Source organism: Nothobranchius furzeri, chromosome 17 (genome assembly GCF_043380555.1).
Source record: "Nothobranchius furzeri strain GRZ-AD chromosome 17, NfurGRZ-RIMD1, whole genome shotgun sequence".
Classification (NCBI taxonomy): Eukaryota; Metazoa; Chordata; class Actinopteri; order Cyprinodontiformes; family Nothobranchiidae; genus Nothobranchius; species Nothobranchius furzeri.
This window is the reverse complement of record NC_091757.1, coordinates 57,385,544-57,397,062: the sequence shown is the minus strand read 5'-3', so window position 1 is coordinate 57,397,062 and position 11,519 is coordinate 57,385,544. Positions and strand designations below refer to the sequence as shown.

General features: G+C 38.9%; 2 protein-coding genes and 2 long non-coding RNA genes across 5 annotated transcripts in view; 2 read left to right on the top strand and 2 right to left on the bottom strand.

The window, feature by feature from the left end:
* Positions 1-3,235: 3,235 nt before the first annotated feature.
* On the top strand, positions 3,236-11,287 carry LOC107394324 (uncharacterized). Its single transcript, XR_008559248.2, has 2 exons — positions 3,236-3,444; positions 11,097-11,287. It is a non-coding gene; the product is annotated as an uncharacterized lncRNA (long non-coding RNA).
* Positions 4,015-8,497, bottom strand: LOC139063657 (uncharacterized). Of its 2 annotated transcripts, none has more exons than XM_070546242.1 (4): positions 8,374-8,497; positions 5,385-5,461; positions 4,994-5,261; positions 4,015-4,896 (listed from the first exon to the last, which is right to left on the bottom strand). In XM_070546242.1, exons 2-4 carry the CDS (start codon positions 5,408-5,410, stop codon positions 4,780-4,782), a joined length of 411 nt encoding a protein of 136 aa, XP_070402343.1. In that variant the 5' UTR covers positions 5,411-5,461; positions 8,374-8,497; the 3' UTR covers positions 4,015-4,779. The 2 variants fall into 2 exon arrangements, with proteins under 2 accessions (XP_070402343.1, XP_070402344.1); XM_070546243.1 differs by having other exon boundaries at positions 4,994-5,210.
* erap1b (endoplasmic reticulum aminopeptidase 1b) overlaps positions 9,970-11,519 on the bottom strand; it is an 11,457-nt gene continuing 9,907 nt past the window's right edge. The window contains exons 16-19 of the mRNA XM_015973222.3: positions 11,354-11,515; positions 11,140-11,280; positions 10,458-10,539; positions 9,970-10,229 (exon numbers count right to left, since the gene is read on the bottom strand). Of these exons, the coding sequence (XP_015828708.3) occupies positions 10,059-10,229; positions 10,458-10,539; positions 11,140-11,280; positions 11,354-11,515 (556 nt within the window). The 3' untranslated portion in view covers positions 9,970-10,058. The remainder of the gene's footprint in view (positions 10,230-10,457; positions 10,540-11,139; positions 11,281-11,353; positions 11,516-11,519) is intronic.
* LOC139063658 (uncharacterized) overlaps positions 11,386-11,519 on the top strand; it is a 520-nt gene continuing 386 nt past the window's right edge. Inside the window, exon 1 of the long non-coding RNA XR_011517030.1 lies at positions 11,386-11,519. This exon is cut by the window's right edge and continues 4 nt beyond it. This is a non-coding gene — a long non-coding RNA (uncharacterized lncRNA).

Genomic DNA, 11,519 nt, shown 5'->3' with positions numbered 1-11,519 from the left:
TTACTCTTAATAATCAAGCTCCATCATACATCAGTGATCTGATTGTTCCATACGTTCCTAACCGAGCACTTCGCTCTCAGACTGCAGGTCTACTGGTGGTTCCCAGAATATCTAAACTTAGGATGGGAGGCAGATCTTTTAGTTATCAGGCTCCTCTCCTGTGGAACCAGCTCCCAGCTTTAGTCCGTGAGGCAGACACCTTGTCTACTTTTAAGAATAGGCTTAAAACATTTTTATTTGATAGGGCCTATAGTTAAAATCTGATGTTAGCCTAAATCTGGACAAGTGGGGGAGTAGAGGGAGGTGGAGTGTACAGTCGGTAAAGACGGCTCTCCCTTGCCCTGCCTCCAACATGCCTCCATCTAAATAGGATAGATTATCCAGAGTTATCTCTGTAGTTATGCTGCTATAGGCTTAGACTGCTGGAGGACACACTGACCACTTTTCACACTCTACTACTTTCTTCTACAGTCTGCTCTTTAACTGTATTATTTCCTGCTATTTCAGCTAGCTTACAATTAATGAAAGATTAAATGCTTTGTGGAGTGAAATAAGAGGAATTTCTGGGCCAAACCCATCCTATTTCATAGACATATCTCTGGTATTTATAACAAATCAAACCTTTTCAAAATCAGTTGAAAATTGAGCAAGTTAGATATTTCAATAGTACATGCACCATACACCCCAATGTCAAGAAAGGGGGCAGCTGTCTGAGGTAAGATGGCCGCCAAGCAGAGGCGGTTTTACCATTAGGCTTAGGTCGGCGGCTGCCTGGGGCCCCCTTGTGTTGGGGGGCCCCCTAGCCCTGACTGCCGGCACCCCTCTGTTAATGCCACAATATTCTTATTACCAACCTGTCCCCGCAGACAGGATTGGACATGCGCACTTCTCATTACCATAATTCCTGAACCGTTCAAGATATCATTGAAATTCCAAAAGTGCTGAAAAGATTACAAATGGGGATTTTTGTGCATATACAAGACATTACGGTATCCACCGGGATTCCCTGTCTTGAGCGCATCGAATCACAACACAGATTCAGAGACGTGCTGAGTTTGTCATCCAAAATGCTCTGTTTTTACTTTTGAATGGCTGATCAGATTCAGGAAATTCCAACGGTTCCTAAAAGTACATAAAAGCAGCTTTCCAACGATCTATAGCATGAAGCAATCAGAGTTATGTAAAATATCACTACGAGGGGAAATCCTGCTGTACAGCCTGGTTGAAACGGAGCGCAGCACCGCTGTGAAAGCGGATAACGGAACGGGGAAGCTAATTAGCATAAAAAGCCAGCATGAAATTATGGAAATGCCTCAAAGAAAATCAACACGATCTATTAGAGTCCCTGAAGGCTTATATCTGAAGACAGTGACCACGAAAAAGGACAGATCTCCGGTGAACCAGGGTATGAATGTTTGTTCAGTCTTTATATTTTATTTTTTTATTTGAACAACCCTCAAATATTTGCTGATTCTAAGATTCAGCTTCATTCCAGCATTATTTATCTTTTTACAATAAATAATTATATTTGCTAAAACTAAAGTTTTTGGTATAGCAGCACGGTGCGCTAGAGCAGCACCCCATGGCAGTGTGAGGTGCGCTGGACTCTGCCTGCAGCTGGAGAGAAACTGCTTCAAGGTCTACCACATCAAATAAAAACGTCTGAAAGTTTACAAAAATAAATGGTCTTAATACAGCTAAAAAATGATACCAAGGTTAAAACTTTTTTAAGAATAGATGCATTACAGTTCAAACTTTAAATTATTCATTCCAAATTGTTTGCCCAGTAATTTTGAAGTTCCTGTTAAGTAATAAATGTAAAAAATTCAAATCCGTTTTTTGCTTTTTTCACTTTTAAGCTGATTTTTAAAGGCTTTAATAGAAATCAATTCAAAATACAAACCATACACTGAAAGCTGAGGTTGTTCTGAAAAAAGGAGAAGGGTTAGAAGAAGAAGAAAATATCATATAGTGCCTCTCAAGATAAAAATCACAAGGCGCTTCACACACTTTGCACTTTTTATTACAATTTTACAGCCATAAGATTAAAAAAATATCAGGCGGCCCTGTTATAATTATGGTCATAAGAGGGTCATTAAGATGCTGATGCACAAACAGGAAGTGATTGGTAGCCATTCCACTCCAATCCATTTGTTGGCGGTAATGCACCAAATTGTTGTTTGCCAAATGCCATAAGACCACAAATAAGAAGAAGAGAGGCGGGAGCGTTCGTAACAAACTCAAAGCGATAGTCAAAACATGAAGCTTAAATGGAGTTATCCTAGTGGCTCCAATAAGAGAAAGAAGCAGCTGGCTTTAAAAAAGCTTTTATTTTCGCTTCTGAAAGTGACGTCGTTTTTCGATGTAAACATCATAAGGAAGCTGAAAGGAAAGACAATGGAAAATGTTTAAAGGGAGGAAAACATAGACAAAAAATGGAAAAAAAAAATAACAAAGGCAAAAGCACAGGAGCGCTGACAGGAAAAAGAAAGCAGAGCAAATATTGAAAGCGCTCAAAAGGAGGGAAATAAAGGAAAAAAGAGGAGGACTAATAAAAAGGGAAAATAACTCGTGTCAGAAAAGGGGAGAGTTTCGCAAATCCAGTTAAAGATAAGATTGTCGAAAATTTAGTGTAAGGGGCCCCATGTCTGTGTTCGCCTTGGGCCCCCAAATTGCTAAATCCGCCTCTGCCGCCATGTTCCTACTTCCATTGGCGAACAACAGGGACGAGGCATCTAGTGTTTATATACGTATCTATGGTGACTTGAACTTTAAGGTCCTGTGCAGATCAGGAAGTTCTCTGAGGAACTGAGAACACCAAATCTAAAACACAAAAGCATGGATGGGATTTTTTTTCTTCCCTTATTTTCTGATATTCTCAGAGACTTTAAGTAGATCAGCTACTTAAAGTGCAATGTTTTTGGTTCTGCACATTTTATTTAGAGTTTCACCCTTCCGTTGTTTTAAAAGTGCTCAGAAGACACATGAGGCTGAAGTTGTAGATGATTATATGTTTAGATTGTCAAAAGTGGGTACATTTTGTATTTGTCCTTTTTGTCGTTTTACCCCGAAAAGAAGAGAGAGAAAAAAGAATATTTAAAATGTGACCCACGATAAAACACACACAAATGAGAGTGACACCAAATTATGTCACTCTCAGTTTATCAGTGTCATGCTACATAGGGAGCCTTAGTCTCCTCCCTTTTCGGCCGCCCTCTTGTGTACCCGGAAGAACGAAAAAATGAATGCAAGTCAACGGGGCTAAAAACGCCTTTTTCTAATCCACTGTGCCTCACAATTATTAACAATATTAAAGCTCCGATGTATGATTACGTGTGTTAAAATGACGTTATTTATTTATATGAGCGTCGGCGTTCAGAGATCTTCTCATTCCGGTGTGAGAGCAGCAGCTGGACCCGGTAACACCACCAGCAACAGAAGCTGGTAGGTATCCCGACTTTTTAAAAATCAGCTTTGGTGTAAAGTGAAACGCTGTTTATAACATAAAGTTATAAATCCAGGGGGGTGAACTTAGGCAAAGTCAGCAAAATGTTTACATCGGTGAACAGCTGCAAAGAGAACGTAAGCTAACGCTGGTAAGCTAGTTAGCATACCGCTCTCTATGAGCCCCGCTAGATGCGCTACTTCTTCTGATAACTGAACTGGGCATGAACTAGTGGAAGGAATGCTGGAGGAGTTTTGTTTTTGTTTTGATCGCAAAAACAATTTCAGGCTCTACTTTTCCCTTTGTTTAATACTCGTGTCGCTCACTGTTTACACGCTTTTGCCGTCCACCATGGTGGACCCATGTGAGGTGACGTCGGTGCAAAGGGTCAATACAAGCTAGGAATTCTAAAAATATTGCACAGAATCTGTTTTCAGTTCAGTTCACGTAAATCAGTGAGAACGAGGGCATATTTTTATTTCAAACTAAAACAATGTAAGACACATTTTGCAGAATGGGATTTCCAGAGAGACAAAACCAGAAATATCTAAATAAATTAAACCTTGTGATGAAATGAGGGAAATATTTTACCAGTCACAAGTCACTTTAATAACCTGCTGTTTACAACCCGTCATGTTTAGAGCTGTGTAACCATAACCGCCAGATCAACACCACATAGTTGGAGGTGCAAACACTGGTCGCAGTCAACATATGAGGATCACAACAATCCCAGCTGCCACTATAAACATGAGGCCAGTTTCCACTATCAGAACTTCCAGGCAGTTTTACCGAACTTCCACGATATTTCATTAGGCCAGCCAGAAAGGACCACTTTTCAAGGAGCAACAGAGTACCTGCATTGGAGTATGTATACTTGAAAATGGCGCAGTAGAGTCGGTGTGTGGTTGTGTCCTCCTACCTGCCCTTTTTCAAATAAAACTGTTCATTTTACCTGCCAGTCTGCATCCTGTACCTGCTCTCCTGTGTTTGGGCCTGAACCAAACACCGCTTCATGACAAATGTCACAATACCGTATCACCATATTTTATTTATGTCCAATTTATGAAAATAATCCTCAATTTTAAATGTTATGCTTCATTAGCACCAACTGGCAGAATGGTGGATGTTTGTTGAGATGCGTTGTGGGTAGCATTCAGTGTCTGTGATGCTGAATTTTAATAAAAAAAAATTGAATTTAAATAAGTTAATTGAGTTTGACAGAAGTTTTAAGGAAACAATAATAATAAGAAAAACTTTAAAACATTTAAAACATAACTCAGTGGGGCAGCATAGGGTTGTCCATGATCCACACAGGTACTTTATAGAGGTGAGTCTTATGGGTAATCCTGTGATGAAACCGTGCTTGTGTGTGTTGGAGGAAGTGTTGTGGAAAACTCAGAGAAGTTACTTTCAGTGTAAAGAGGGGGGAGATCATCCGGTTTGACTCCCAGCTGAAATACCAAGAAAAAAGTCACAATGAAAGCAATTAATAAGAAATTCATCACGAAAAGACAAAAAAGCAAAGGGCAAATAAAACATCAGAATCACCTCATTATACGAAGGTGGGGCGTCAAAGTAGGCGTTGGTGCCATACTGCGGGGGTGTTGGGAACTCAACACCATGCAGGTCCTCACTGTCCTGCCGTGAGACACTTCTAGGAAAAGGGATGAAATAGATGGACCTCAGTTGACTTCCCTGCTCCCTGCGCAGGTGTGCCTGCCTCTCTATCTGCACCTCTCGTATCCGACTACACGACCTGCAGAAGCTGGTGCAGAATAACATGAGCAACCCGAACCCCAGGATGCCCAGGAAGACCCTTGGAGTAAAAAAAAACTTTATTTCTTATCTAAATTACATATTGCAATTGCACTTCCATGTGTTTAAATAAAAACAACACAAAATAAAAAGTAACACGGTGGAGAAAATGTAAGTGTCTTACTCTAGAAAAGGAAACTCCAATACCATCCTTTAGGTAAGAGTTTCACAGGTGATGGATCAAAATGAAGCAGAAAGAACCTGTAAGACAAACAGAACACAGAATGTTTCTTATCAGTGAAAAGCTTTCAGAAACTTAAAACCGTTCTCTCCGTGTGACTGAACTTTACAGCTTTTAAACGTTTCCTTATGAGATTTTTTTTGGGTGGGCACATGATGTGAGACGGGATCAGTAAAGAGGCACTTTGTCCTCAGAACCCATAAAGGGTTTGTCCCAGATGTGGAGCAGAAGGGTTTTACAGCCTGTCAACACTTGACATGAAGGGAGTGAGCTTTACGAGAAAACCGCCTGTTCTGGTTGTGAATTACGCAAAACTGCAGTGATCTCATGTGTTCATCAGTACAGTAATACACAGACTGACAGAACATTCGGTAACACGTCACAATAACCGTCCCTTTATCAGTGTTACAGTTATTAACTATTAAGTGTCCTTAAGGTTAGGACAAAGGGCCTGCTGAGGGGCCTAATGAATTACATAATATCGATAAGCAGTTGTTAATCATTTATTTAATCGTTTCGTAATGATTAATAATACACTAAGTAACGTTAATAAAGGGACCCTTATTGTAAAACGTTACCAAATGTTTAAACTATTTTAGTCTACAAATGTGATTTAGTGACTGAGACAAGAAGTGTAGGTGCTTATTTTGTTTCTTTAATATTCAAACTGAGTATTTAAAAAAAATTTTTGAAACCAAATTTTGAAAAACTGCAAATAAAAATAAATTAAAACTTACCTGAAAAAAACTTTTTTCCAATTAAAGTATCTTTCCGGAGTTATCTCCTTTCAGAAATTGTGTACGATTTTTCAGAAATTCGTAAATATGATTGTCATCATGTAATGTAAGTAATACGTCTTTTTTATGCTAAGCATGCCTCCTGCCCTGTCCTGCAGAACTCCTGCAATAGAAAACTGAGTGTCGACCAGAACTAACCAATAGCGTTAGATTACCGCTTACATGCTTCAAATTTAAGGAATACCTCTGCTGATGCAGAGCTGGTGAACTTTTCACGGACAATAAGTCTCTAAAATATAAATATATGAGAACACAACGTGACATGAGAATAATGCGTGTAAAACAACATGTTTCAGCTCTGTTTGTCGGCTATAGAAGGACATAAATAAACAAGAAACGTGAAAACGCCGTCTTAAAAAAATGGAAGGACAGATTATTTGTGTGATATGCTTGTCAGCCACTAGATGGTGACATCGGATAAGAGAAATACTCCGGAAAGAGACTTTAAGTCTGAATTACAAATCAAATAAAGTTACTTTTTTTGTTTTAGTTTTGCTTTCAAAAAGAAAAATAATTAATTTTCTAAATCGGAAATCTCCATTTTTGCTGTGAAAACCATTTTTGTTTGAAACGAAAGCTAGTTTTGCTAGCTTACTAACCCAGGGTGGTGTTGTTACAATATTTTTATCCTTAATTTATTTATGCCGCTATTTCTTACTTGCCACACATGGAATGCTTTCTCAGTTGGAGGGGAGCGGAGTGACTGTAATATAGACTGGGGTCACTTACGTGACACCAGCCAATGAGGAGAGATCTTTCAGCAATCATAAAAATGTAGACAAAATGTATTTTTTCTTTCATTCTAAAGCAAATTATTTTTATTCAAACAAAATATTTGATTTGCAATTCAGCCTTTAACAGACAACTAAAAGGCTTTTGGGGAAGTCTGTTGTTTTGTTTATTTGTTTTAATTCAATTTTTTGCAGTTGAAAAAAAAAGCTAGTTTTTTTTCTTTGAGGTCCTTTTTAAAATTATTTAATAAACAAACAAAATAAACTCGATACTTCATACATCAAATTTGACGAAGCTTCTGTGGAGCTTCATTCAGGAACCTCTGCAGATCTCTAAATTTAAGTGGGATTTTAACTTTAAATCACATTTTTAAAAATATTCTGCTCAAGTAATACGAGTTGAGCTAACGTTTGAAAAATTGTACTTCACAATTAAAGTGTGAGCTTTACATTTTATTTTTTTACCTTTAGCATGTTACAACACCATAATAATACTGAAGATGATTAATTGCTTATTGTTTTATTTAGATTTCTTTCTGTTTGGTTGCAAAGTTGCTGAACAATGAAACCCACGTGAATTCTCCCGTTTTTGTCTTTTATGATGCTCCTACCGCTAAAAAGTTACTCAGACCATTAAAAACTATTATAAGCTCAAGGTAGTGTGTGTTTCCAGAGGACAAACCAGTAATAAATGTAGGCAACACGTTACAACAAACTTAATGCATTATTAAGCATTAATAAACTGTTAAATAAAGTATTAATAACTGCTTAACCATATTATGTAATGCATTACTAAGCAGCCATCTCCCTGGCCCTTTGTCCTAACCTTAAGGACACTTAATAGTTAATACCAAATATGTTTATTAATGCTTAATAATGCACTAAGTAACATTAATAAAAGGACCCTTATTGTAAGGTGTTACCTAAATGTAAATTCATGGTCAAAATTCTAATTACAGCAAACTAACAACCTCCATCACAACCAAGTCTCGTTATTAAAGGTCGAGTTTCTGTGAACAAAACTCATCAAACGCTTTGATCAAAGATCGGAAGGAACTTCACATTTACTGGAAAAAGTGGAGATAATGATTTTCAAAAAGTTTTTAGCACAAAGCTGGAATACTTCTCAAACTCTGTGTTCTGAAGTATTTGGGGGGGGGGGGGGGGGGGGGGTCGGACTCCAATGAAACCAAACAAACCACAGAATAACTAATGAGCGAAGAAGCCGAGGTCAGAATCCCCAGAACACGATCAGATAGGAAGGCAGGCCCGGTCTGTAAATACTGACAGAACAAATAAAACTCCTAATTTGTTCCATTTGGCAGCAGCGTAAATCTGGCGTGAGAATAAAGTTTAGTTCTAACACGAGAGAACGAAAAGAGAAGCTGGATTTGAGGCTCTTACCTTTAGTCGAGTGTGTCTGTCAGGTGTGGAGCTGAAAGGGCAAAATCAGTGGAGCAGAGTGCAGGTTTTATTGTGGGTGAACTGATGAGAGGGGTGTGTGTGTGTGTGTGTGTGTGTGTGTGTGTGTGTGTGTGTGTGTGTTCATGCATGGGGAAGAGGCCAAAGCCCGGTGTTTGTCTGACACTAAAACACATCAGGTCAGGTTCAGAGGAATATCTGTGTTGATGGGGAAGGAAATGAAAAAACAAAATATGAATTTCTGCGTTTTGTCGTACGAACAAAAAGTTTTATTAGCTCGTGATTCCAGTTGGAAGAGTTTATGGCTGCATCAAAACATTTAAAGAAACAGCGACGCATTTTACAGAATGGAGGTCACTGGAGGAATAACTGCTGGGAAATCATATTCTGTCTTCTTTTTCATAAATTTATAAAGTTTTTCCAGTCTTTACATCCTTTACTGATCATTGATTTATGATCAACCCCCCTCCCTAATTTCAGCATAATAAATAAATAAAAGCCAGTCGTCTCGGGTAGGGGTCAAAGTTAAAATCAAAGTTTTACACGTCAAAACAAGTTCTTTATTTTATAAAAGACACATACGGTAAACACAAGCTCTGCAGAATGCTGACAGAGAGAGGGGAAACCTGAAAATATTTGTATGTTTAAGCGATTCCAAAATCAGGAAATCTGGTCCCTTACTGGGAAAACCACGCTGACAGGAAAGTGCAGTCACAAAGGTTGCATCAGGAAAATCCGTGATGGAAAAGAAGTCTAGTAAAAAAACACAAAAATGTTGAATAACTTTTATTCATCAGATATTTTTCTCAAGATTTCCTGACTGACTTTCCGAATGAAAACAGCAGCATGAACAGGATTTCTGTTGTTGGTCGGTGAGGTTTTTACCGGATCTCTCAAGCTTTTCTGGAACCTTCAGAATAAATCTGCTCTACTTCTCACGAGATGCTACCGCTGCTCCTAAAGACCAAAAACTTTTTCATTTAACTGAATTTCTTCATCAGCAGTCAGCATTCACAGCTGTGCTGAGAGTTTTAACACATTTCACACCGAGGCTGCAGAAAGGTCTCAATAAAACGTTCGGATGTCCGCCGTCGTAAACGCGTGATTCTCTCACATCCTCAGACGTTCTTCCTCTTAATAAAGTGATTTATATGACATTCTGTGTTTTTGCTGGCGGGAAAAGATTAGAAGAACCTGTTGTAAAGTGATTTCTTTACTTTTGCTTAATTTATATCACAACACTTACATTCTTTTACATCTGTAAAAATGCAGCATAAATCCAAAATTTCCTTACAAGAACTCACAAACACACACACACACACACACACACACACACACACACACACACACACACACACACTCCTACCAACAAGCTGAAAAATTCAGGCACCACATCTTTTAGGCCACTGATTAAAGACCTTTCATTAAGTGCACCCCACACAAAGAACAACCTAATTAAATTCTCGAATACTGAGAATTTATTATGATTAATATTATTTTGTTGTGGACAGAAAATGCAGAGTTCTGCATCACTGGGTCTTGTAATTCATCTTTAAACACGGAAGGACCGGAGTTGTATTTTGTGTCGGAGTTCAGCCAAACGCTCAAACCTGAGCCGGCTCAGAACCAGTGCTGGATTAAAGATAAGTGAGGGTCTCATCCTGGGATTATAAATCCTCGTGAGTTGCCCTGCGGCTGCGTTTGTTCAGCCAGGACTGCAGCAGAGGAAGGTTTGTGTCCGTCCAGCGGATGTTATCCTCGATGGTCTCGTAGGTCTGCTGGATGCACCTCATCTGTGATCCCGTCTCCTCGGTCAGCGAGTCGAAGAAACTTCGAATCTGAGCAAAGCAAAAGATCCAAAAATGAACATTTATCTTCTGGTGAAATCAGAAAAAATTGATTCTAAACTTTTGATCTAAAACTATCTCTAAACAGGTCAGACTGATTATCATCATAAAAAAACGTTAAAAAGCTTAACATGCTAATCTAACCGTAAAAAGTTCTCTTTGTGTTTATTATGACGAATCTCCCTGAAGCACGAATGAGCCTGAAAAGGCGTCACTTACCTCCTGAAGCATCTCTCTGGTGGAGTACTGGTTGGTCACCCCAGTCACCATGTAGGATAAGGCGTTGGAGCCGAGGTCAAACCTGTTTAACACAATTTTAGGAAGCTTTTTAAATCATCTTGATCCGAAAAATAGGAAATGTTCTGAATTGTTAGATACAAACTCACAGAATTATACATGATTTGTGTAAATATTGAATTTATTACGCAAATCATCCATTTAAAGATGTTCAATAGTTAAAGGGGTCCTAGAACATTTTTTTTACAATTGGAAACTGTTCTATGAGTAGGGCTGGGACGACATTCAATAAATCAATTAATTGTTTAATAGATGAAAAATAACTAAATTATTTTTCCAGCCTTGATATTTCGGTATTCGTCAGACACGCGACCTGCGTCACTTACAGGAATAAAATTGTGAAGGAGGCTAAAGATCAGTTAGAGATTTCTAACAATTCTGTTTAATTTGTTTGTTAGTTTTATTTATTTAGAAGTTCTGGTTCTGGACGATGATGAATAAAGGTTTAATTGTTGCATTTTAAAGGGCGTGCTGGCATTATTACGATATATTAACATTAACGTGGTTTTAAATTCTGAGACACCTTGAAACAACTGTTTAAATGTTTGGTTTGTTTAACAGACACGAGAATAAACCCTCATCATGAACTGTGGCTGAAACGCACTTCTTCACCAGGGTGACCCAACTGGCTCGGAGGAAGTCCCAGGCCAGCTTGTAGCCGCGAGGGTTTTTGGCAACGGACACAACCACGTCTGGGAGGTCCTGAGTCTTCATCACCTCACCGTGGAGACTTTGCTCCATCATCCTGCAGACAGAACACAGAGAGGATGACAAAGCGGTCAGTTTAAGTAGAATGTGCTGATGTGTGCAGCGCTCACCACTGGAGTTTGTCCTGCAGCGGGCTGATAGCCATGGCGCTTTTATAGCGGCTCTTCAGCGACATCTGCAGCGAGTTGCGGTACTTCTCAAACAGGAAGTCCCACCCCTCTGGTGTGCGAGCTCCGATCACAAACACAGCCATTGAGACATCGACAGGGAGGCTAA